Source organism: Xenopus laevis, chromosome 9_10L (genome assembly GCF_017654675.1).
Source record: "Xenopus laevis strain J_2021 chromosome 9_10L, Xenopus_laevis_v10.1, whole genome shotgun sequence".
In the NCBI taxonomy this organism is placed as follows: Eukaryota; Metazoa; Chordata; class Amphibia; order Anura; family Pipidae; genus Xenopus; species Xenopus laevis.
This window is the reverse complement of record NC_054387.1, coordinates 56,198,118-56,224,563: the sequence shown is the minus strand read 5'-3', so window position 1 is coordinate 56,224,563 and position 26,446 is coordinate 56,198,118. Positions and strand designations below refer to the sequence as shown.

Genomic DNA, 26,446 nt, shown 5'->3' with positions numbered 1-26,446 from the left:
AAAACTATTTAAACAGAGTGAGGCGTTTATATATATATTATTTATATGATCAGAGGCAAGTAAACCCAACATCATTATGTGCAATGCTAAGTGTTGGTTGGAGTGGTGTAATTGGCTCTAAAATTAAACTGGCAGATGCTTCAACACTACCAGCCTGAATGTATAATGGTAACTATAAAGTTTAGTGGAGGAGGAATAATGGTTTAGCGTTGAAATTTTCATATTATTTTGTCTTGTAATGTGCGAGAGAACCATGAATTGCTGGGCACTACCTAATGAGATAAATAAACTGAAGGGTATTATTTAGACACTGTGAAGCGTCTTTGGTTTTTGGGAATTAGTGTGTCCATGACACTCAACAGACAGACTTAAGTAGAAATGACCTGAGGTAGTCATGTTTTGTCTTAAGTGTGTAAGAGAACAATTTATCAGAAGGAGCTGATTCTTAGGCTGGACCAAATGAGATAGATAAAGTCAGCAGTAGAGAAAATTACATTTAGGGCACAAGGTAAAGTCTTACTTGTCAATGCAGTGAAAGGCCTTACCCTATTTTACTTGGCACAGTGTAAAACTTGGGAAGAATTTGCTTTGGACAAACTGTATGTTTAGACAGTAAAATAAGACATTACTCTGACCCAAGCTCTCATTACCTGGTTCCTGCTGAAAATCTGTGTCTTTGGATCCCTGCAAAACACAAATATGAGATTAAGTAAAGGGGAGGTGAAGGTTGTAGTTCCATGCATTGGTTGATCTGAAACAATATCACCTTTCCATTAGGAAGTACTGTAATATTTTGCATGTGTAAATACTCACAGGTGGATATTCCTGGGCTAGAGTCTTTTTGGCTGAGGTTTCCTTAATTGGTGGTTCTTTGACTGAAGATGCCAGTTCTTTGGCTGGAGATTCCTTAACCCGAGCCTTTTTGGCTTTAGGTTCCTTTGCTTTGGTGTCCTTGGTGTCCTTTGGTGAACTTACATCATTTAGTTCCCCAGCCTCTTGCAAACTGATATTCAGCTTTAACTTTTGTCCATCAGGTAAATTCAACTCATGGGTTTGTTTCTGGAGAACTCGATCTCGCACTGGGATGGAATCAACAATAGAAATATTCCATGAATTCAGAATTAAATACAATGAAACAATGTAGCACAACTAGGTCTGATCTTTAGTGGTCATTACGGCCTGATCTTTAGTAGCCATTATATGAATTTAAAAAAAGGTCCATACAATATGTATATATGTACATGCAATATGTATGTACAATTTATGTACACTGTATGTAATTTACATTGATCAATCACAGGTCACAGTCATTTACCCAATGGGAAAAAGCTGGGGATTGAATAAATCCAAAGCACAATGTGCAAAATACAAAAACTCTCAAAATAACAAGATTCGTCAAATTCTAAATTCAAACTATAACGTTGTTTGGCGCATGAGTCAAAGATCCACTTCACTTCTTTTTGTTGAGGAAATGTGCCTCCTTTACAGTAAACAGAAACATGTATTTCAGGTCATAGTCAGAGCAAACTAAAACATGTTTTGCTACATTTATTTCCGTGTGACCTTTTATCAGATACGTGCTCTTGAATGCGTTTTGTTAGCAGTCTGGCTGTCATCATAATGCATTTCTTGCAGGTGATTAAATAAACAACTTTTTTGCTTAGCGATGAGCGAGTTTTTCACCAGTTAAGGATTCTCTGCGAAATTCCACATTTTGCCATCTGCAATTTTTTTCTCTAAACTGCTGCAAAAATTTGCCGTGACAGAAAAGTGTCAATAAGAAAAAATGCCCATTGACTTGAATGCTTTTCGACAAAAAAGTCGCCATATGGAAAAACGGCCATGGACTTTAATGCATTTGAAAGAAAAAGTTGCAAAGACAAAAAAGTTGCCACTAGAAAAAAATCCCATTTCCTTTCATTAATTTGGAGCGAGAAAAAATGTTGCGCATTCTGTTGCAAATTTGTTCGAGAATTTTTTCGCAAATTTGCCCATCACTATTTTTGGTATTACAGTTCATATGTTGCAGAATATCAAGTGTGTCCTGTTTATACACTCATGAACTGAAAATTCATTAAATGTAATAATATTTATTATTTTTTAGGAAATTGACAGAACTGAAGGAAAGAAAAGAGTAGCAAGATTCTGATCTCTGATTTTTTATAATCACAGCTGCAATTGCAGTCAGGCAAAAATGGACGAAACGCTCATGCTTATTGATGGCATTCAGTAAAGGTACTTGCACCTAAACATGCACTTTGTACTTGTGGTGGGAATCTCAAGGTTCCCACTATGGGCTGCATAATGCTTGTGTCTAAAGAATCACTCACAAACATCTGCTGACAGACAAGGGTAATGGGGTGTAATGGGAATTGTAGTATAACAGCTGACAGGCCATTTTGCCAAAGGTGCAGAATTTAGGGCTCTGGGCCCCTCAAGTAAAGTCTCTGCCCCACCCCGCGGGCAACAAGTAGAAAGGAACTTGCTCAACAATGAGGGTTTTTCCAGTTCAGCGCGTTTTTTATTACCCTCAACACCACAGGCTGTTAAATAATTTACTTGTGCCTGAATTGGCGGGAAAACCCAAATTCACATTGTCTGAGTTTTCCTTTTTTTCTTTTAAAGTGACATGACAGAATCGAATCTTTGTGCCTGACTGCAATGTTCAATGGTTAGTAAATTAAAGGGATACTGTCATGGGAAAAAATTTTTTTTTCAAAATGAATCAGTTAATAGTGCTGCTCCAGCAGAATTCTGCACTGAAATCCATTTCTCAAAAGAACAAACAGATTTTTTAATATTCAATTTTGAAATCTGACATGGGGCTAGACATATTGTCAATTTCCCAGCTGCCCCAAGTCATGTGACTTGTGCTCTGATAAACTTCAATCACTCTTTACTGCTGTACTGCAAGTTGGAGTGATATCACCCCCTTCCCTTTCCCCCCCAGGAGCCAAACAAAAGAACAATGGGAAGGTAACCAAATAGCAGCTCCCTAACTCAAGATAACAGCTGCTTGGTAGCTCTAAGAACAACACTCAATAGTAAAAACCCATGTCCCACTGAGACACATTCAGTTACATTGAGAAGGAAAAACAGCAGCCTGCCAGAAAGCATTTCTCTCCTAAAGTGCAGACACAAGTCACATGACCAGGGGCAGCTGGGATATTGACAAAATGTCTAGCCCCATGTCAGATTTCAAAATTGAATATAAAAAAAATCTGTTTGCTCTTTTGAGAAATGGATTTCAGTGCAGAATTCTGCTGGAGTAGCACTATTAACTGATGCGTTTGAAAAAAACATGTTTTCTGATGACATGATCCCTTTAAAGGGGCTGTATCCACCCATGAGTGCAATGAATAGCGCTTGTGTGAACATACGTATTGCCTTTTGTTTTTTGTTATCTTGCCGTACTGTCTCCATCTTGACCTATTGTCTCCATCTAATCATTTTTTCTACATCTTGCCCTACTGTCTCCATCTTGCCCTACTGTCTCCATATTGTCCCACTCTCTTTATCTTGTCCTAATGCTCTGGTCTTATAGCACTAACCCAATCTTGCTGTTGTATCAAGATATTGTCATCATTTTGCAATTTTACCTTGTTCATCTAGCCTATAATGCTTTTGATCCCCCTGCTCTGTGGGGCCCCAGTATATGCAGACTGTATGTAATTGTCCCTATTTGAACACCCAAAGAAACCTCCCCCTCCCATATAAATCTTAACATCATGCCACACTGATTATACATAAAAATGTTTATTTTTTTCCCAGCGGAAACCATTTCTGCTCTCAGCTCAGAATTGTTATCCACAAGTTTTTAAATGAGAACATATCCCTGCAACCCCAATCCTACCTGTTTCTTGGCTGAAGTGGATGAGGATATATCCTATACCTCCCAATCTTACCTGCTTCTTGGCTGAAGTGGATGAGGACATATCCCTGGGTGCAATTAAGATCCTTGATCACACACTCGCCTCCATAAGACTTGCTCTTGCTCTGGAAATACACAAGCAGCTTGCTCTTCAGCTTCTTCAGTTTCTCTGTCCCCAGATCCCACTGGAGGACCACAGAGAACTGGTATGTACTTGTTTCCCCCATACTAAGAGCAGCGTTGGGCTCTATGTGGCTGTGCAGGTCTAACTCTGAGCAGCGTTTGAAAGAAATATGTTATGCACAAAACAATTATGAGGAACCAATTTTCACTTTCATTTCTTCTGAAGCTGGCAAATAACTGACACCTCTTTTTGTAGCAGAATTAGAAGTACTGTCTGTTTTTGCTGATGATACTATATTGTGCAGAACTAAAAGTTCCATGCAGGATGCTGCCACTTTGCAGAGGGATTTGACTAAATTGGAATACTGGGCAGCAAACTGGAAAATGAGGTTCAACTGTGATAAATGTAAAGTACTTTGTTAGAAATAATATAAATGCGAGTTAGTATGTGAAGTAGTTCCTTATTTAAGAGGGATCTGGAGATTTTTTTGTGGATGACAAGCTGTGTAATTTTCAGCAATGAGTAGCTACTGAAAATATTAAAGTACAGGTATGGGACCTGCTATCCAGAATGCTCAGTCAGTACCTGGGGGTTTCCAGATAAGGGATCTATCCAAAATCTGGAATTTAATACCTTAAATTTGCTAAAAACATTAAATAAACCCAGTATCTGGCTTTGCTTCCAGTAAGCATTAATTACACATTCATTTTGGTCACATACATCATACTGCTAGCGAAAATTTGCCAGCGTGACATCATTTCGTTACTTGGCTGATTTACTAATGGGTACATCGTAACATAGTAACATAGTAAGTAAGGTTGAAAAAAGACACATGTCCATCGCGTTCAACCTTTTTTTTTTTTTATTATTAACTACCTACCTGCCAGTTGATCCAGAGGAAGGCAAAAAAAAAACCATCTGAAGCCTCTCCAATTTGCCTTAGAGGGGGAAAAATTCCTTCCTGACTCCAAAATGGCAATCGGGCTAGTCCCTGGATCAACTTGGACTATGAGCTATTTCCCATAACCCTGCATTCCCTTACTTGCTAAAAAGCTATCCAACCCCTTCTTAAAGCTATCTAATGTATCAGTCTGTACCACTGATTCAGGGAGAGAATTCCACATCTTCACAGCTCTCACTGTAAAAAACCCCTTCCGAATATTTAGGCAGAACCTCTTTTCTTCTAATCGGAATGGGTGACCTTGTGTCAGCTGGAAAGACGTACTGGTAAACAAAGCATTAGAGAGATTATTATATGATCCCCTTATATATTTATACATACTGTAGTTATCATATCACCCCTTAAGCGCCTCTTCTCCAGCATGAACACCACCAATTTGGCCAGTCTTTCCTCATAGCTAAGATTTTCAATACCTTTAACCAGCTTAGTTGCCCTTCTCTGTACCCTCTCTAATACAATAATGTCCTGTTTGAGTGATGGAGACCAAAACTGTACGGCATATTCTAGATGGGGCCTTACAAGTGCTCTATACAGTGGAAGAATGACCCCCTCCTCCCTTGACTCTATGCCCCTTTTAATACAGCTCGAAACCTAATTTGCCCTTGATGCTGCTGACTGGCATTGCTTGCTACAGCCAAGTTTATCATCTACAAGGACTCCAAGGTCCTTTTCCATAATGGATTTGCCTAGTGCAGTCCCATTAAGGGTATAAGTGGCTTGGATATTTTTACATCCCAGGTGCATGACTTTACATTTATCAACATTGAATCTCATTTGCCACTTAGCTGCCCAGATTGCCAGTTTGTCAAGATCATGTTGCAAGGATGCCACATCCTGGATGGAATTAATTGGGCTGGATAATTTTGTGTCATCTGCAAACACTGATACATTACTTACAACACCCTCCCTTAAGTCATTAATGAACAAGTTAAATAAAAGTGGACCCAATACTGAGCCCTGGGGGACCCCACTAAGAACCTTACTCCAAGTAGAGAATGTCCCATTAACAACCACCCTCTGTACCCGATCCTGTAGCCAGTTTCCTATCCACGTGCAAACGACTTCATTAAGCGCAACAGACCTTAGTTTAGAAAGCAGTCGTTTGTGGGGCACAGTATCAAACGCTTTGGCAAAATCCAAATAGATCACATCTACTGCCCCCCCACTGTCCAGAATCTTACTTACCTCATCATAAAATGCAATCAAATTTGTCTGACATTACCTATCCTTCATAAAGCCATGCTGATTGTTGCTCATAATGCCATTCATTAGGACAATTTTGAATGTGATCCCTTAACAAGCCTTCAAATAATTTGCCCACCACAGATGTCAAGCTTACTGGCCTATAATTGCCAGGCTGAGATCGTAATCCCTTTTTAAATATTGGAACAACATCAGCTTTTCTCCAATCCATAGGCACCATACCAGATGACAGTAAATCTGAGAAAATCAGAAATAAGGGCTGGTCTAAAACTGAACTAAGCTCTCTTAGAACCCAGGGGTGTATGCCATCAGGCCCTGGAGCCTTGTTTACATTAAGTTGTATTTTTGAATCATATCCTGAGTCAGCCACTGACTAGATTGAGCTGAACCATTCATGCAGTTATTAAGTGAGCCTGTGAACCCAGACTCCTCTATTGTATACACTGAAGAAAAGAACTGATCTAACACATTTGCCTTTTCTGTATCTGTTACAACCATACTGGTTACAATGTAATTATCCTACCGCACACCTGTAGTTCACCAATCCTGCAAGCTGGTGGTGCGTTCCTTCCGTTGACCCGGCCGGGTCCCTTAGCAACCAATGTGTAAAAGAAACGGATCCGCACACACACCGATTAGTGCAGTCGGGGATTATCCCCTTTTATTCAGCCACCAAACATCAACGTTTCGGGGGGGGGGGGACCCGCGTTTCGGGGGGGGGGGGGGACCCACCCTTCACCCTTCATCAGGACACAATTATTTGTGCAGTCACCCATTTAAACCCAACTTCCCACGCCTTCTTTTCCCATCATGCAATTTGCCATAAAAATTAACCCTTATGTGGGATACAGGAAATTCGACCTATATGTTACATACAATAAAGCAATCAATTTGGTACGACAGTCCACAAAATGATCTTTTTCTTTCTCAAAGTGCCCATGTGCAATAATTATTATAAAATATGGTATCAAAACATTATTTTAAACAACTTTTTCTAAAAAACCACATACATTACAAAAATCCATGTGTTGTATTATATTGTATTTGGCAGCTAAAAACACTCATAACACTCACTTATGAGAGAAAAACTGTTTTTAACCTTCTTGCATGTTTTTATTCATTTCTTACAGATAAGAACTGCTGAATGATCACATATAATATTAAGGGTTATTAGAAAATCCCAAGGGCAGTAAGGTATTATAATACAACACATGGATTTTTGCAATTGGTGTTTAATGTATGTGGTTTTTTAGAAAAAGTTGTTTAAAATAATGTTTTGATACCATATTTTATAATAATTATTGCACATGGGCACTTTGAGAAAGAAAAAGATCATTTTGTGGACTGTCGTACCAAATTGATTGCTTTATTGTATGTAACATATAGGTCGAATTTCCTGTATCCCACATAAGGGTTAATTTTTATGGCAAATTGCATGATGGGAAAAGAAGGCGTGGGAAGTTGGGTTTAAATGGGTGACTGCACAAATAATTGTATCCTGATGAAGGGTGGGTGTTCCCCCCGAAACGTTGATGTTTGGTGGCTGAATAAAAGGGGATAATCCCCGACTGCACTAATTGGTGTGTGTGCGGATCCGTTTCTTTTACACAACCATACTGGTACCATTATTTAATGGAGCAACACTCTCAACCTGCATCTTTTTACTATTAATATATTTAAAAAACTTTTTAGGGTTAGTTTTCACCTCCACCGCAATTAACTCTTCATTTCTTTTCTTAGCCTTCCGGATTGCTGATTTACAACATTTATTACAGTGTTTATATTCATTAAATGCAGCTTCTGTCCCTACAGATTTGTAGTTTTTAAATGCCTTTCTCTTCTTTCCCATTAGCTTCTTTACTTTTGTATTAAGCCACACAGGATGATTCTTAGAGCTTCTACGTTTAGTCCTTAAGGGAATAAATTGAGAACAGTAATGATTTAATATCATTTTAAAGGACAACCATTTCTGTTCTGTGTTTTTAGCTGAAAACCTAATGCCCCAATCAATGCTCTGTAGGGCAGCCCTCAAGGCACTAAAATTAGCTTTTCCAAAACACATCAGTTGCAGTAGAATCAGACACATTTGGTGTTCCATCAGTGCAGGTATTAGTAGGCGGCAATCATGCACATGACATTAACAGAAAATCAATGCCGATGGAAACTCTGAGGAGCCCTCCATCAGTGCGTTGTCATATGAAGTTGGTTTCCAATAAAGGGACAACAGCAGTACTTTTGAAAAATCTTTATTTATGTATAACTAATGTTTTTATGCAGTGCTGTGCACATAATTTCTCACTGTGGAGTCCTGGCCCAAAATTGTACTACTGTAGGACTATGTGGTGCACTGTATAACCAGACTACATGTAGACAGTGTGACAACCAGGAGCCAGGATTATAAGCTAAAGCTGCACAATGGCAGGTCACCCCTTGCCTTACTCACACAAATCAAAGCACCAGAGTTCAAACACGCATTAATCACAACTTGATTCTCTTATTTCATGCTTGCAAAAAATTCATGTTGGAGCTGAAGTTGGAATACTCTCTTGACCATTACTGATCCCTATCTCCATTTTGTTGTTCTCCTCTGGATTTCCTTGCTTTCTCTCTTTTGGAGCACATAAAACTCACAGACATCCCTCCTGCTGACTGAGTTTCAGACGGGGTCGGCTGCTGTGCATGTGCCAAGCTAAATGATCACAGGGAGGAGGGAAAGGCAGGATGATTTCTTTTCAGAGTTAAAGTGGACCTGTCACCTACACATAAAAAGCTGCATAATGAAAGTCCTTTGCAAATTAAATATGGAACCCCAAAATCTTTTTTCATTAAAACATCCATACCTGTTATAAAGGTGTTTAAATATCTAAACTATCAATCAAATATTACCTGCCCCGCCTCTATGCCCGTGGCATAGAGGAGGGGCAGTCAATTACTTTCACTTTCCATTCTGCACTTCCTAGATGTCACTGCTCTCCTCACATTCCCCCTTCCCTCCTCAGGCTCTATAATTGTGTAGGGCACTGCACATGGACATTAGGTCCCCCATTCTGATTTTGGGGTTATACATAATTTCCCTTAATAACTTTGTCCACAAAATGGCAGCTGTCTGCTTGCTGTGATTATTTAATTCCAAGACAGAAGGAAACAAAATGCAAATAACAAATACAGTGTAAGTAAAGTTTATTTTGCTCAACTAACATGATGGAAAAGAATTTGAAAATATTTATTAGGGTGACAGGTCCTCTTTAAGGCACCATGGATTTAGAGCAGGACTGATCATTACACTGGGGGGCTTAGCTATGTCATTTATTTATAATACACAAGAGCCATGAATATATTCAGAGTTTAGTGATGTCTTTTCGGTCACACGACTCACTGCAAGTTGTATATTATAATAAATAAAGTACCGCCTGTTGCGAAATATAAGGATTTTAGAAGTCACCTTGGAGTTCCCTGACCATGGTCATGGAACTTTTAAAGTTCGGGTGTGTAAGACATTAATTTCTCCTTTAGAGGAAAAATGCACAAGATAAGATTCACTACTCAACAAGTGTTGGGTCACAATAGTTGACTATTTAGTGAATGTGATGAGATACTCAGGATAAGCCTGGATATCGTTAAATATGACAAACATTGAAGGTTGGTTCATATTATCTGTTACACTGTCATACAGATCCGTTGGGTTTGATTGGGTTTTAGGTGGAGGAGCGATCAAGTCTTTCTGCCCAGTAGTGAAGGTGCCAGTGAGGACCCGCGCCAGGTACATGTGTTTATGGCCACTTGTGTCAGGCTTGGAGTAGGTGTCATCAGCAGAGTAATTGGCATCAACAGCAAAGTAAGTCCCATTCCCAATTATAGACGCTGTATAGAGAAAGGAGAAATAAAATATGAGTTTGCTGTTCTTTATAGAGAAATTGTCTCATCATCTCTGTATGGTATGGTAAATCCCAGCTTTGCAAGGTAAGTTATTATACCTATGTTGTGTTCCTAAATGAGGTTTCTGTGAATTTAGTTGGAAAAACAAATAGCAACTAGAGCCACATACACAGACCATGCATTGTGATGTGTCTAAAGTAAATGACCCTTTTTTCCCAAGGGTGAGGGGAATTGGAAGCGCTGAGTGCTCTGAATTATTAATATTTGATGCACATTATATACATCAGTTCGTATAGAGAAGCAAAGTGATACAATAGTGTTTCTTTAGCATCGGAGGGAGTCATAGGGGGGGCGCATCAATGGTGCAGAGATCCTAGTGCGCTTGTTCCACTTGAATAGACCAATTTCCATTATAAAAAACAGAAATTTGGTTCTTTAAAGTTACAAAAGGTGACTGCAGTCTGAGTCGCTGCAGTCTGAGTCAAGGTTCTGACCCTTAGGGGCACATTTACTAAGGGTCGAATATCGAGGGTTAATAAACCCTCAAATTAGACCCTCAAAGTAAAATCCTACGAATTCGAATATCGTATTTGAAGGATTTACCGCAAATCCTACGATCAATCGATCGAAGGAAAAATCGTTCGATCGAAGGATTTTTCTTTGATCAAAAAAACCTTAAAAAATTGATGGGGAAGGTCCCCATAGGCTAACATTGTACCTCGGTAGGTTTAAACTACCAAAGTATGTAGTCAAAGTTTTTTAAAGAGACAGTACTTCGACTATCGAATGGTCGAATAGTCGAACGATTTTTTATTCGAATTGTTCGAATCGAAGTCTAAGGTCTATTCAATGGTCAAAGTACCAAAAAAAATACTTCGAAATTTGAAGTTTGTTATATTCGAATCCTTCACTCGAGCTTATACAAGATACCTTGTATAACAGCAACAACTGTGCGACTCAATATACAATACTGTTTCCTCTACTCTCATGTATTTGGCAGTAGTCACAGTATGGTTTTAATTAGGGTTGCAACAAATCCATTTTAGGATTCATCTGAATCATAAATCTTTCATGAAGGTATAGAGATCCATAGGGTTAAGTTCCCCTACGGTAACTTACAAAAGATTCATCCGAATCCCAAACTGAATCCAAACCGTAATAAATCAGGGCAATCGAGGGTCAAATTTGGGATTTTCTTGTTCAAGTAACGAAAAGTCATGTCATTGTAAAGGAACTGTTCAGTGTAAAAATTAAACTGTAAAGGCTTTGCAAAATGAAAATGTTTTCAATATAGTTAGTTAGGCAAAAATGTAATGTATAAAGGCTGGAGTGACTGGATGTCTAACATAATAGCCAGAACTCTACTTCCTCCTTATTCTCCCACAGAGTCTATATGCTCTTAACTAAACACTAAACTGTTGATTCAGATTCGGTTCAGCTAGGCATCTGTTGACTCCAAATCCTGCCGAAAAAGGCAGATGCCCAAATCTTAAACCGAATCCTGGATTTGGTGCATTCCCAGTTTTAATCATGTGGTGGGACCATGGATATTCTTAAAGTGGCAACATAAGTGCAATGAATAGGGTTTGTGCTGATCATTCAAGGGACAGTATACTCCTTATGCAACAGAAGTGAATACATTGGGTGTTTGCTAAAAATACTTTTTACCAATTGGTTTAATAAAGAAACTTTATTTTTAGAAATGTTTTAGTATTTAATAAAAACTATAACTCACAGCCTCTTCCTTCAGTTCATCCAACTTACCCCTGTCTAATCGATATTCACACACTCACAATTTCTTCTACCTGCAGTCTCTTCATTGACATCTCTCCACAACCACACCTTACAGATACCCACACCCTCAAAGTTCTCCCCTTCCCTCTCTGAGACAGATACCACATTAATGGGACAGAACTATTGCTAATATACGGACAAACAATGGCAGGTTATTTATAGGGTTACAGATCAGCCATTTCCCCCCATTGTGTACCAGATTCCCAGTCTCTAGTGCCAAAGTAGTTCCCACAACAAACCCATTAGCCAACCAATCCCTCTCACCGTTCTTGCCGGCAAAGCTGCGGTTGAAGCCATTATTGTTGACATTATCTATTGTGCCGGGATTAGTCCCGTGAAACAGCTGTTTCTCGTTGTTGGTGGAACTGTTCTTGGTGTCAATACTCTGCTTCTTAATCTGGTAGTTATGCCATAGGTACTGGTTCTGTACCCTCTGGATCTGCAAGAGTGAAAATAATTGCTCTGGGATCACTGTCATAAAACAAGTCAGGGCTGCTGTGCATTTAACAGGAAATAGTAAGGAAAACAGCGATGTGGGTACCAGGAAATGGATTCCCTTATTGAAGCATGAAAAGAGACAATAGATTTATCAGAAGTCAAAAATACACTCATTTATATATTATTACACATTGTTTTAGTCACAAGTAAATAGTATTTGTTCTGAGAAGAGCCTGCTTATTAAAGGAGAAGGAAAGGCTATAATTAAGTACGCTTTATCAGAAAGGTATATAAATCCACCCTCAAAGTAGTGATGCTCTGAGTCCTGAGTGTCAAAAGAAACACAGCTTTCCTTTCCTTCTATTGTGTACACATGGGCTTCTGTATCAGACTTCCTGTTTTCATTTTAAACATCCTTGCTCCAGGCGTGAGCATGCTCAGATTGCATCCCTCTCTCTTGCCCTCCCTCCTCCCCTCCCTGCTGTAATCTGAGCCCAGAGCTATGAGTGATCAGGGAGAGAGAGTCAGGCAGGAAGTGATGTCCCACCAAGCTAATATGGCAGCTGCCATCCTAAAGAAAAAAGCTTCTAGAGCTGTTTACTCAGGTATGGTAAATCATTGTACAGAATAAATATAGTGTTATAGCTTGCACTATTGTGGCTAATCTATTGGAAATAAACTGCTCCAGTAGCTTTCCTTCTCCTTTAAGAACTTGCATTCCCTATGGCTCATTTGCAAATTCAGCAGCAGCACAGCAGGTTATATAATGGTTCCCAGAAACAGTTCTGAACAGATCACCATAACCCACTGGCTCAGGGAGCAGCTGCTCAAAGCAATCTCATAAGATGGAGGCTTTACCTTCATGATCTTCATCTGACAGGTCTGTGCAAACATCCCCTCGACACTGTTATATTCTGGGCTCCCAGGATTCAGAGGCACAATTTTCAGCTGTTCCTTTTCCATTGGATCCCAGTTGTCAGGTAAACTGGTAGACAGACCTAAAAAGTAAATCTGTTTAGTCCCCATTTCTTCCCAAGGTAACACTTTCTTGTCAAACCTAAGGCAGAAAATGGTGCATGGGAAGTCTCTGAAAATACAGGAGAATATCTATGCTGCCATAGTTTTATGGTATCTCTTTGCGACAACACCATTTCCCAAGCATATTAGTAGTTTTATATGCAATTTCAGAATCAATTAAATATCAATACAGGTATAGGACCTATTATCCAGAATGCTCGGGACCTAGGGCTTTCCGGATAACGGGTCTTTTTGTAAATTTGGATCTTCATACCTTAAGTCTAGAAAATCTAGAAAATCATGCAAACATTAAAAAAATTGGTTTTGTTTCTAATAAGGATTAATTATATCTTAGTTTGGATCAAGTACACTGTACTACTGTTTTATTATTATAGAGAAAAAGGAAATCATTTTTAAAAATTTGGATTATATGATTATGGTCTATGGGAGATGGCCTTTCCGTAATACGGAACTTTTTGGATAACGGATCCTATACCTGTATGTATATTTTAAAGGTGGATTAAGAAATATATATACATAAATAAAATTAATTCTAAATAACACAAAATAACATAACCAGTGGACAAATAAAATAAATGTGATGGTGTCCCTATAAAGGATCATTAAAAATGTCACATTTGGTCACATTCTCTATGTTTCTCCTATTTCATTTATTAAAACCCAGGTTTTGATATCTCTTTATGTTAATGCTTTTTTATTGGCTTTCCACTATCAACTTATCTTTTGTTCAAGTGTTTCAATCGTCTCTAAGGAAATTGATATGATATCGCCATAGGATATGTTACGAAATTAATTGATTTTGCAAAATCAATTTTTTTCACTTGACTTGTTTCTAATACTTTGTATACAACTACTTTGCTTTCAACTACTAATGAAAAACCTTTCTATTGAAATATTGTTTTTAAAGACTTTCTCAATAAGATATTAAAGTATGGATTACATGATGTTGATCTCTTTTATAAGGAAGAACAAAACACTCACCACTTTTAGACACCCGTTCTATCCCAACACTGTTTCCTTTAACATCTGATGCAGATTTCAGCTCCATGTTAACTGTGTATTTTACTCCACCGATATCAACACTGAGACTTTGTATGCCGTCAATCTGGGCCTTTTCTAGATCCAGATTAAACATTTTAGCAAATGGAACAAATCTAGTACCATCATGGTATCTCCATTCCACCAGATTACTATAGAGATCAGCTTCCCTCTCCCTTGTTTTCCTGTAATTAACATTTTTTATAATACTGTGGATTTCTTTGGATATATCAAAAACATCTCTTGTGAGACCTGATACTTTGATAGCAGAACCTGAAGGTTCAATAGAAATGTGCACGTGAGATTTGTTTTGAAGCTCAGTTAATTTCTTCAGCTCCTGCTCTTCAAACTCTAGGATCCAGTCATCAGAGATAACGTCCTCATGTTGTTCCTTCAATAAAAGCTCTTCTAGCCAAGATGAAGCTTCCATCACCTTCTTTTTATCTTCTCCACAAAGATGGAAAATGGCTGGTTCAATATTTTGTTTTGGAATATAAAGCTTTGGCTTCTCCGGTTCGACTTTCGTTGCAGTAAAATAGTTCAAAACGACTGTTTAAAAAACAGAGAAGTGTATCCATAAGCAGCACAAGGTACTTTGGCAGGAACATAGGCAAAATTGCTTAAAGGAGAAGGAAAGCTCCAAGACAGTTTATTGCCAACATATCAGCCACAATAGTGCAAGCTAGAACGCTATATTTATTCTGCAGAATGCTTTATTATACCTGAGTAAACAGCTTTAGACATTGTCTCTGTTTGTTTAGGATAGAAGCTGCCATATAACCTTGGTGTAACATCACTTCCTGCCTGAGTCTCTCTCTGCTCACTTACAGCTCTGAGCTCAGATTACAGCAGAGATGGGAGGAGGGATGGCGAGAGGAGCAAACTGAGCATGCTCAAGCCCTGCCCTGGAGGTTTCAGCTGAAAACAGGAAGTCTGATACAGAAGCCCATGCGTACACAATAGAAGGAAAGAAATGGGGTGTTTCTTTTGACAGAGGACTCAGAGCAGCATTACTCTGAGGGTTTACTGGTGACCTTTCTGATAAAGCTTACTTAATTTTAGCCTTTCCTTCTCCTTTAAGTCTAGTCTGTGACTAATTACCTACTTAAATATTCAAATATGATCAAAATTCTCCTTCAACACTTTAATCATGTCTAATCTGATTAGCTGGATAAAGAGGTTCCATCAAGTCTAAACCAAAGTAAATTCTCTCCATTAGTGCATAAAACCTTGGGTCAGAGAGGGACAGAATTTAGTAAGGATGCACCCTAACAATCTATACCAGTGATCCCCAACCAGTAGCTCATGAGCAACATGTTGCTCTCCAACCCCTTGGATGTTGCTCCCAGTGGCCTCAAAACATAGCTTATTTTTTAATTCCAAGCTTGGAGGCAAGTTTTGGTTGTATAAAAACCAGGTGTACGACTAAACAGAGCCTCAATGTAGGTTGACAATTCAAATAGGGGCTACCAAATGGCCAATCATAGCACTTATTTGGCACCCCAAGAACATTTTTCATGCTATTGTTGCTCCCCAACTCCTTTTACTTCTGAATGTTGCTCACGGGTTCTAAAGGTTGGGGATCCCTGATCTATACAATGCTTTTTTAATAACAAAGAGACTGGAGGTGGGCAGCTAACCATTGTACTATGTGCCGCATTTCAGGAAATTGCCAGTGAAGCCCAGGTTGCTGTAATACTCTGCTAGTGGAATGGCCTGGTGTATCGGTATGGATTGGTACTTACTGTATATATTCCATGTATACTTACATTGTATCGCACCCCTAAACCCAGACTGTGCCAGGAGACCAGTTTCCTCCTTGTTTATCATACTGTTATAGAAATCGTCCAACATTTTCTGTTGGAAAACAATCACTTTTACTGTCTGTACAGACTTGGGGGATTTAGAGGTGACAAATTCCTCAACAGCATCCAACATGGTATCAGCCACAGCAGCAGAGGTCACCCTACCTGCCCCTGCAATGGAGAACAGAATTACATTGCGTTTTGTTTTACTCTATAACATGCTGAAGCATTATATGGTGACACATAGCGATGTGTCAGCTAAACAGTAGGCACCGTTTTTATGCAGAAATGAAATGACACACACAATACAACAGATATTACCCGTTCCAATAGCAGGAAAAGCAACTGATGTGGCCTTTAGATTCTCACACTCCTGCAGAACATCCAGGATAGAAGCTTTAATCTTATCAGGTGTTGACACTGCATACACATGAATGATGTGACGGCAGGACAGATTCCCATTCTGTGTGACAATATATCCTTTATTAGCCTGGCCACCTGGGGTAAAGAGGTCTTCAGATTAAAAAAGGAAGAAAATGGGCACCAAAGTGCCTTTGCTGACATATTGAGATGATTGGTTACAGAGTAAAGTAAATTGTACTTGAGCCAGTTACTAGTCAGACAGCCCTCCTTTTGGGCCCATATAGCGTGAAAGACAAGTTTAGGTGGCTGAATGTACAGTTTAATTTCTTCAACTAAGGATAATGTGCACTATATAAACAAACCTTTCACCACGAGTGCCAAAGCCAGAATTAAATCCAGGACCCCAACACTGTAAGGCTGACCTGATATCCACTTAGCCACTTTGATGCTTTGATACAAGGAATTTATCAAAGAACTATAATTTAGTCTTGTGAGACATTGGCGCTGATACCTTGAATATACAGTATACCTAAAATTCATATCAAGGCTTCTGCTGTTGGCAGGAAAGGAAAGAGAAATAGTCACATGTGTAACAGGAATTTGATTCCCCCATTCTAGAAGTACAGCAAAATGTATCCCAAAGTGGTATGACTTTATCCAATGGTCTCAGAATAAAATGTCACTTTTTGTTCTGCTGACTGTATCCCTTAAAGTAAAGCTCAGATTTAATTACCCACTTCTGTACTTACCTAGTTTGGTGCATTCATCTTCCACACTCTTTCCTGCCGCCTCTAAAATTGCCTTGGAAACACCTGTGGGGGAGACATATTGTTGTATTAATTATGGGATCTACATATTGGGGCTATATTTTCATAATAGTGCAGAGCAGCAGGTTTACCACTGGTTTGCCCCTTAGTTATCACTATCACTGGGTACACTTATTCAATATGGCCCACTTAGCTCATAACATATATATATAGAAACATTGGGGTTTAACTGGTCTTCAAGCTGGACCCCCTAGGGATTTCTTATCTAAATATTGTGAGCATAAACACTTAATATTTCCTAAGGCTGTACCTTATAGGATGTTGTCAGTGCTTGTGTAGTTTGTTATGGTTTTGGTTCCCCTGACCTGGGGTATATTTATCAAATAATAAAATTAGAGTTCACCACAAAGTGCCAAAGTAGAAGATTATGTCATCTCAGTCCTGGGCTATAAACAAATTGCACTCCCTTTGTAGACACTCACATCCCTTGCAGGCTGTGCAATCAAAACCATTCCCATTAAGTAGTTACATGGGTTAGTAGTTACATTACAGTGACTGGCCTGGCCTAGAAACACAGTGACAAGATAGTCTGGCATTCTGACATGTGACATGTAGTCATATTTTCATGAAAAAAATACACCAAAACAGTATCTCAAATGGACCATGGAAGGAACCACCATTGGTGTGGCAGATACAAGTTCACTAGGTCTCCCCTAGTTTAGTGACTCATTTAGTTCAATTGATTTTCTATATTCAGATGGTATTTTTTGTACAACAGGAAGCGATCATTTTTCCAGTTGCACCAACACTTGGGTACCACTCGCTATTTTTTCCTGTTTGATGAATTAATGAATAGAATTTATGACACATCATTTTATTTAAATTCTTCTCAATGCTCCTAATGCAAAGAATGGATTTCCCAAACTGAAATTAGTTTCTTTCCGACCAATATGAAATCTCCTTAAAAACTTCTGACGAACCAAAGCCCAATTTATATAACTCTCTTTATGAAAAAGCCAAATACCTGTTTTTAGTCTAAAGGTGTTGTTTGTGGAATTAACAATAACATCAGTCCTCTCCTTGGTTATATCTCCTGTTTTCACTTGGTACGTAAGGGATCCAATTTTTATCTCATGGACTCCAAGGGTCGGGGTTGAGACCAATCCATATAAAGCTAGAAGAAAGAGACCATTATGGATGTTATGGAATAAATAGTACTTCTAATAAGTGTGTGCATGGACCAGGCTCCTCAAACTAGACATTTACTTAAATTCCCTGCCACCTTCATGGCCTATCTCTCTTTCCAATTCTGAAAGGACAGTCTGAACCTTTTCCACAGTTTTACCCCAGATACTGTAGTTAATATGGTAGCTGTTCGGTAATTTCCCAGAAAACCTTCCCTACTGCCACAGAGAGTAATTTTTTTATTTACCCATGTTCTGCAGAGCAACCAGAGTAACTAAACTGAGCCATGGGCTAACATTTCTACATAAAGGACTTTGCTGTATAGCTATTGGGTCTCACCTGTATTTCTCCCATCCTTAGACTGGTGACCGGACTCCTCTGACTTTGTCCTTTCAGAAAGTTCACTGTTAAAGGCCTGAAAAAGCAAATGATAAACCTATATTTTGAGCATTTCAGTCAGATAAGAAAAAGAAAATGGCTCCTTGGGAAACCCATGTGTAGGTCACTATACATCTAGCTAAACTTGAAGAGAGGTCTTTAAAGTTTTTTTGTTTAGGCCTCCCTTTGTTGTCCAGCATTTGTTATTGCAACCCTTAGCTCACAACAATATTTAGATACATAAATGTGATCTTTAAGGTGATTTTCTTTAATGGTACCCATAAAAGATTTTTGGTATTTCTCCCCCTTATGTTTTTTTGTTTGTATTTTTCACAATCTGTAACAGTAATACAGGTTAAAGTGGTGGAATGAAAGTCAAGCTTTATTGTGAGGACAGTAGGCACAGACTCAAGGACCCAAGTACACCCAGGAGTCTTGAGTTATAAAAAGAAACAGGTGAGACAAGTAATTGATTTTTGACACCAGGGAACCTTGATAGGAACACACCTCACACCATCAAGTGTACCCCACTTATGGTGAGTGACATGCTTGTAGTATATGGATACCACCATTAGGACAAGCTGTAGTATGTGTAAAGCCAAGACCACATAATGGGGAGGGGACTGTAACTTTAAGCCTAAATAATGACACAACTGTAATACTGCTACATTTTCCAAAAAGAAGCCTCATAGTAAGGTTAAAAGTCTACCAGGCCTCAGAGGCTTACATTTATACAAAAATATTACCTAAAGCTACAAATGCATTGTCCACGTAAACCAAAAAAAAAGAAAAGCCAAGTTAGTTGATATTTAAGCAGTCACCTTTAGATCTTATGGTGACCATACAAGAGCAGATTTAAGCTGCTGATTTGGCCTCTTCAGACTGATTCAGCAACTAATCTACTCATTTATGTGGACCTCTGACATGCCTACCTGACTAATATATGGCCGCAATCTGGACAGGTTTAATTTTCCTGTCAGATTGAGGACTGCATCTGCGCATTGACTTGCATATCAACCATTTTGATCCGATTGTTGGCCTGAGGGCAAAATGATCGAATTAGACTAATGTTTCCCAGCTCAAGGTGAAGGATCCAGTCGTTTGGTAACCTCCCCAAACAATAGTTTCTTATAATGCATGGCCAGCTTTATCCTAACTTGCTTTCAACCAGGGCCTCCATTATATAAATTTAATTGTCATCATTTTGCAGGACAGTCCTGAACCAAGGACCGCAAAAGATGTGGGCTGCTACTAGTAGCAGCTAGGTTTTGTGGCTACAAAATACCCTGCCATATACAATACTGAGAGTTGCCTTCGACTTTAATACTTCGCCAAATTAAACCTGCCGAAGTGCTATGTTAGCCTATGGGGACATTCTAGAGCATTTTTCTAAGTTTTTGGAAGTCGAAGAAAAATTGTTCGATCGATAGCTGAATTCCTTTGAATTGTTCGATTTTACTTCGACCGCAAATGGCCAAATTCGATGTAAAAAAACTTCGACTTCGATATTCGAAGTCTAAGTATTCCAATTCGATGGTCGAATTTCGACCCTTGATAAATCTGCCCTGTAGTGTCTTAGTAAAGCCAGTTAACACTATTGTCTATTTTGTAGCGATGCCAATAGCTGCTTCTAGTAGCTCTGTGTGTCTTCACCCTAAGTGAGGCTAAATAAACAAATCTGATACCTTGATAGTCTCCTTGTCACTTGGATGCAACAGAAAGTTAACTTCTTGCAGTTGACCACCTTTATGTTTGCAGCTGAATTTCAGAACCTCTTCAAACATTAATGAAGCAACCACATTTTTAGGGAAACCAAGAGCTCCTGTTCCAATAGCTGGGAAAGTTATGGATTTTAGTTTCTCCTTTTTGGTGGCACTCTGGCAGCTCTTCATGATCGTTCTCAGTGTCTAAAAACATAGACCAAATGTAAATGGATATAAAGTTGCACTCCCAGCAGTACACCGAGTTTTTATCAAATTCTAAAAGATGTTCATCTAGTTCAGAAGTGTATTAAAGAAGAAGGAAAGTTATAATCACTGGTGCCAATTGTTAGTCACCCCACCTGTGATTGCTTAGCTGATATCCTGGTCAGTGCTCTTGTTAGCTAAACTGCATTAGTCCAGGGTACATCTATAGGGGCACCATGTCTCAATCTTCTCTTTGACCTTGGACCAGTGCACATGCACATTAGAGTGAAATCACTGGCTTTTTTTCCCATTTTCACACTTCTGCACATGTGAACCTGGACTAAAACTGTGGATGGAGATCCAGAAGAAGGTGGAATGAAGCTCCTGCAGTAGTAAACTGGGCCAGTGCTCATTTGAGTAAAGCGATTATAATCACTAAGGGGTACCTAACTTTCATGTGGTTTCCCATTCCTTCTCCTTTTGTTTTTGCCTTAATAAAAGCTTTCCAACTGGATGTTTGTAGACTCAATGCAACTGTTTAACTTAAAGTGATTTTATTGCCCTCAGCCTACACAAAGATTTGTACAATACCTGGTCTCCTAGATGGCACTAGATATTTTTGGACTTAGGAGGACATCTCAGAAACCACCCTCAATGGTTTCCCTATGAGTGCATTTAGGCTGGAATCAGATGAGAAAAACATCACTAACTGCCACTCCAAGGGGTATATTTATCAAAGAGTGAAGTTAGTGAAATTCCCCACTCTCCGTTAATTTCTATGGGATTGTTACAAGAGTATTTATCAATGGGTGAAAGTTCATCCTTTGATAAATATTCCTTTCAAAATGCCATAGAAATGAACGGAGAGCGGTGGAATTTAACTATAGCGGACTGTGGCAATTACTAACATCACTCTTAAAAAATATATATATATATAAATATATAGATAAATATACCCCCAAAACTTTTTGGGGTTGTATTTCATTTTAGAAATCGAACCAATCGACCCTTGGACTGAATGGACATTTGGGTGCAGCTCCCCTATCCATATGTGGTAAGGGTTGGCAGCTTTCTGGTTTACTAAAACTGGAAGGTCATATAAAAGTCGTGGCTCAATGATGTAACAAGGAGGGCGATGAAGTTGGGGTTGGGGCAATGACATTGTGATGATGTACAGGGGTGGGGATTTGTTGTGTTGGGATTGGACTTTGCTGTCTCAGTGTTGAGATTTGTGGATTTCATAGCTGTAAAACACAGACAGGTTGTTTAGAACCAGATAGCCCAAGTCAAAACTGGGTTGCCCAGTTTAAAACTGGACAGGTGGCAAACCTACATGTGTTACTAAGTCACGTGAAATTTTCCAAAGCCCACTGGATATCTCAAAAACCCTGACCAGTAGATAGTTTTTATTTCTATTTAAAGGAGAATTCAACCCTTAACTAAAAAAAAACCCCTACCCCTCTACCCTACGTAGACCCCCCTCCTCCCCCCCAGCCTAGCTGCCCCCCCGGGGAAATGCCCCTAACTATTTACTTACCCCTCGATGCAGATTCAGGGATCGCAGTTCACAGCAGCCATCTTCCAGGTCTTTGTGTCTTCTTCCGGCAATTTCCGTCCAGTTCGTCGCATGCACAGTTGTCGCAAACCGGTAAATTGCTCCAACTGCGCATGCGGCAATTTGCCGGTCTCAGATTACCGAAGACCCGGAAGATGGCTACCATGAATCTGCACCGAGGGGCATTTCCCAAGGGAGGGAGGGGGGTCTACGTAGGGTAGGGGCTTTATCAGTTAAGGGTTGAATTCTCCTTTAAGGCATAGCATTGATTTTGAACCTTGTATTTTTATATCTAATTTATTTTTACCTTCTCAGCAGAGCCCTTTCCTTCGTCCCACCCGGGAGTCACAACATGAATGACTTTCTTGCAGTTCAGGCCAAATCCATCAGTGACAAATACTGAACCTTCTTCCACTTGGGACCCATGGCTCAGTTCTTTTAATTGTTCCTGGAGTTTGGCACCAGCTTTGGCACTTAGAGCTTTAGAAACTGCACCGAAATTTAAATTCAGGTCCTTCCCCACACTATTCACGATCACATCTGTCTGATCAGAAGTTTCATTGAATGTTAGATTTCCATCATTGTAGGGCCACAGCATAGGTTACAGGTACAAGGAAAATAAAGAGCCATACTAAGGCAAGTACTGTTTTGTTTAAAGTGCTCTTCCAGGAGAGGACAATTGAACATACCTTATGCATATGATTTTAGCAAATATTATATATATATATTATTGTTCCCACTTCGCATGCATTCCTCCTATTTTCTCTATAAATTTAGTTTTACACCATTTTAGTCTCTTGTTATGGTCAGTATCCAACCTCACCCATTTGAATCATAACAATCTAACTTACAGTTGACGTTACAAGTGCCTGGCAACATTGCGCTTATACAGTACACATTGTTACATTGCCTCCACAGCACAATCATATCAATGGAATGTTGTGTTCTTTCTTAGAAAATCTAAAATTATTATTGTGGGTTTCCTGCTCTAGTAAAAACTCCCTCAGTGGTATTGAAATTGAGACTCGTTGAGACAGGAGCTACAATCTGAAAAACTCTGCTTTATGGGCTGGAAACAAATACATTGTATGTTAATTTTGAGAACTTACTGTTGCATCTTGGATATTTCCTTGGACTATTTTAATATTTACACCCTCTTTAGTTGTTGCCATTTGTCCATCTGACCTTCTTGACATTTCTTTGCTTTTTGATTGCTTATCGGAACCGATGTTGCCTGTACGGGAGGATTCCGGGATATTATCTCCAAATTCAGCCTTAACAGCCTCAGTGAAAGCTGCAACTGTTTCACCAGCAGAATCAACAAGATGAATTCTTTTTAAATTTTTAGATCTTTCTGGGCTTTCCACATACTGCCGAACCGACTCCACAATGTTTTGCACACAGACATTCACAGGGAAGCCAGACATCTGGGAACCAACAGTTGGAATTGCAACGGAATTGTGTCCATTTTCTGCAGCCAGTTCTAAGCATCTGTTTATTGCTCTCTGGAGTAGTCGTGTACATTTTGTCTTTGGATCCCACTTGGGGCTAACAGAATGTATAACCTGTTTGCACGGCAAATTACCAGCGCCAGTAATAACTGAATCACCAATTCGTAATTTTCCTTCTGTTTTTATAATTTGATTGCATTCTGTTTGTAGATTGGGCCCTGCAGCATTCAGTAGGGCCAACGACAACCCCTCAGTAAGCTTCAAATCTTCAGTGGCTGCATTAACTACAACATCAACACTGTGATGGGTCAGGTCGTCCTTATAGATTGCAATGGTCACTCCTTCTGGCAAATCTCTTTGGTAGTGACTTTCACTGATATCCACCGGACTAGTAGTTACAATGTCTTCTCCTTCCTTCTGGAAGTGAACCAAGCACTGAAACTTATTCTTTGCTGCACTAACATACATTTCCTCTTTCTCTATACAGAACTTCTTGGCCCCTGGCTTCTTAATGCACACAGTGCCAGAGTGTAGTGAGGAGAGAATCTTTTCTATAAGGATGGCTGCCTCTTGTACATAAAATCTGGACCCACGCAGAGTAATATTTTTTTCTTTCATAACAACATTTACATTCTGACTTTTTATTTCCTCATAAAACTGCTTCTTCTCTTGCATTATAAACGGTATAATGGCCACCGATCTGACCTGAATATTTTTCTGTATGGGAGTGTTCTTCTCCAGAAAGTCATGGATCTGTTGGGAAGCATTTCCTACATTGGAAGCCAGACCAGCAATAACCACCTGATTCTCTGCTCCTCTGGGAAACTCCTCAATCACAACTGTGCATCTCTCTGAGTTAAATGAATGACACAAATGTGTAATGAGACTATTCCACTCAGGTTTTGAGATAATCGTCTTGTCTTCAACAGTAACTTGCATACAAACTAACTCACGTTTCATCTGTTTTTCTGCCTCTGACAGATCCTTCATGGAGAGGCCATTCAGTGTGACTAAGTTACCCTCAGTCCGAAACACTGCATTAATATTGTGGCGTGTGAGGAGGAGACAGGACAATGCATCATTATCAGTAAACCCCAAGAAATGGATTATGTGGAGATCAAACGGGATTGATTTAGATTTCAGTTGTTGTGTTGCTTTGTGTATTTCAGATTTAGCAGAGAGAACTTCTTCTTTGACTCCATAGAGCTTGAGGTTTTTGGTTGGTACGTCATACTCAATTCTGACATCTGGAGATTGTGACTGGATGTTCTTTATATGACCACTTTTACACATTATTTCATAAAGAGCAGGAGCCAGCGCCTCAGACATTTCCACGCTTCGATTCTGTCTATCAATTTGTCTAGTGGTATTTTCTACCAGTTCCCCGAATGCTTGCTCTTTCTCAGTCATAACCTGGGAGGGTCCTGCAAGGAAGACTTTCTGTTTGGCAAGGTCTGGTTTGACCAAAATTTCCCCATATGTGGAGCTGCTGACTTCTCCTTTGATGGCTTCCCAAACTGATGGATTCACATTGTATTCTGCAGCTTTGAACCTGTTAATAATATGGGAGAATTCTGTATAAACTTGATCTCCCCATGTCCGTACAATCTTTGCCATTGTCCTGAGATGAGATGATATGGAGCTGAGAATGCAAAATCTAATGGTAGGTTTAGAGCAGTTTGGATCTGGCCATGTGATCTCACAATTCTTATCTACCATCTTTTTGTTTATGTCATTTTTTATCTGTGGATGTTCCAGTATGAATTCCAGTACATATGGACTAATTGGTACCTCCAGGGGTTTGGGTAATGTTACACAAGGTCCCTCCTTTCCATATAGAGTTATGCCTGGGGACTCATAGTATGGATACACTGATACTAACTTCTTCTCAAGCACATTCTGCTTTGCCAATACCTTGTATGTATCTAAGAGTAAGCATACAAATACAGATAAAAGCACAGTTAACAGTAAATAAATAGGAAAACGCAATTACAGTCTCCTTTTCTAATTGTATATATTTTACCATAACTTGAAACAGTTTTGCTCATTAGTAACTGAGGTAAGTGTCTACTGATAGGAAATAAAAAGGAGATTTTGTGTACTCACCGTTAAATCTCATTCTCTTCAGTCGCTTGGGGGACACAGGGACAGTGAGTTATAGCTGGTACTTCTAGGAGGACAGGCCACAACAATAAGGAACAGTGGCGGAACTACCGGGGGAGCAGGGGGTGCAAGCGGGCCAGGGCCCGCACCCCCTCAGGGCCCCCCGGCAGCTTGCGCACCACTCAGTTCTGCGGCTGTTTCCGGCCGTACGGAGGGGGCGGGGCCCGGCTGCCAGGGCCCGCCCCCCTCTAGTTACGCCTCTGATAAGGAAAAAACTAGCCCCTCCTCCACTGGCTATGCCCCGGAAGGCGGAAGTTAGCTGATCACAATAATACAACATAACAACCGTAACATGTCTGATGAAAGCGAGGGCCTCATCCAGGGAGGGAAGCCCTGTGTCCCCCAAGTGAATGAAGAGAAAGAGATTTAAGGGTGAGTACACAAAATCTCCTTTCCTCCAGGTCTGCTTGGGGGACACAGGGACAGTGGGGACATACCAAAGCTGTCGCCTAGAATCCTGGGTGGGAGATGAAGCCTAAGTGGAAGAAACCACTGTGGCTTGAAGCCCTTTTTTGCCAAAGTGAGTGTC

At 39.6% G+C, this 26,446-nt stretch overlaps 2 protein-coding genes across 2 annotated transcripts in view; both read right to left on the bottom strand.

Moving 5' to 3' along the window:
- The window catches only part of LOC108701244 (protein mono-ADP-ribosyltransferase PARP14), a 33,864-nt gene extending 29,697 nt beyond the window's left edge, over window positions 1-4,167 (bottom strand). The window contains exons 1-3 of the mRNA XM_018235607.2: window positions 3,906-4,167; window positions 814-1,079; window positions 651-684 (exon numbers count right to left, since the gene is read on the bottom strand). Coding sequence (XP_018091096.1) covers window positions 651-684; window positions 814-1,079; window positions 3,906-4,098 — 493 coding nt within the window. The 5' untranslated portion in view covers window positions 4,099-4,167. The remainder of the gene's footprint in view (window positions 1-650; window positions 685-813; window positions 1,080-3,905) is intronic.
- Window positions 4,168-8,389: 4,222 nt separating this feature from the next.
- Window positions 8,390-26,446, bottom strand: part of parp14 (poly (ADP-ribose) polymerase family, member 14) — a 31,034-nt gene continuing 12,977 nt past the window's right edge. Inside the window, exons 6-17 of the mRNA XM_018235606.2 lie at window positions 23,413-25,679; window positions 22,611-22,847; window positions 20,527-20,748; window positions 18,803-18,878; window positions 18,303-18,452; window positions 17,261-17,323; window positions 16,470-16,646; window positions 16,113-16,319; window positions 14,287-14,892; window positions 13,126-13,265; window positions 12,094-12,268; window positions 8,390-10,020 (exon numbers count right to left, since the gene is read on the bottom strand). Coding sequence (XP_018091095.1) covers window positions 9,731-10,020; window positions 12,094-12,268; window positions 13,126-13,265; window positions 14,287-14,892; window positions 16,113-16,319; window positions 16,470-16,646; window positions 17,261-17,323; window positions 18,303-18,452; window positions 18,803-18,878; window positions 20,527-20,748; window positions 22,611-22,847; window positions 23,413-25,679 — 4,610 coding nt within the window. The 3' untranslated portion in view covers window positions 8,390-9,730. The remainder of the gene's footprint in view (window positions 10,021-12,093; window positions 12,269-13,125; window positions 13,266-14,286; window positions 14,893-16,112; window positions 16,320-16,469; window positions 16,647-17,260; window positions 17,324-18,302; window positions 18,453-18,802; window positions 18,879-20,526; window positions 20,749-22,610; window positions 22,848-23,412; window positions 25,680-26,446) is intronic.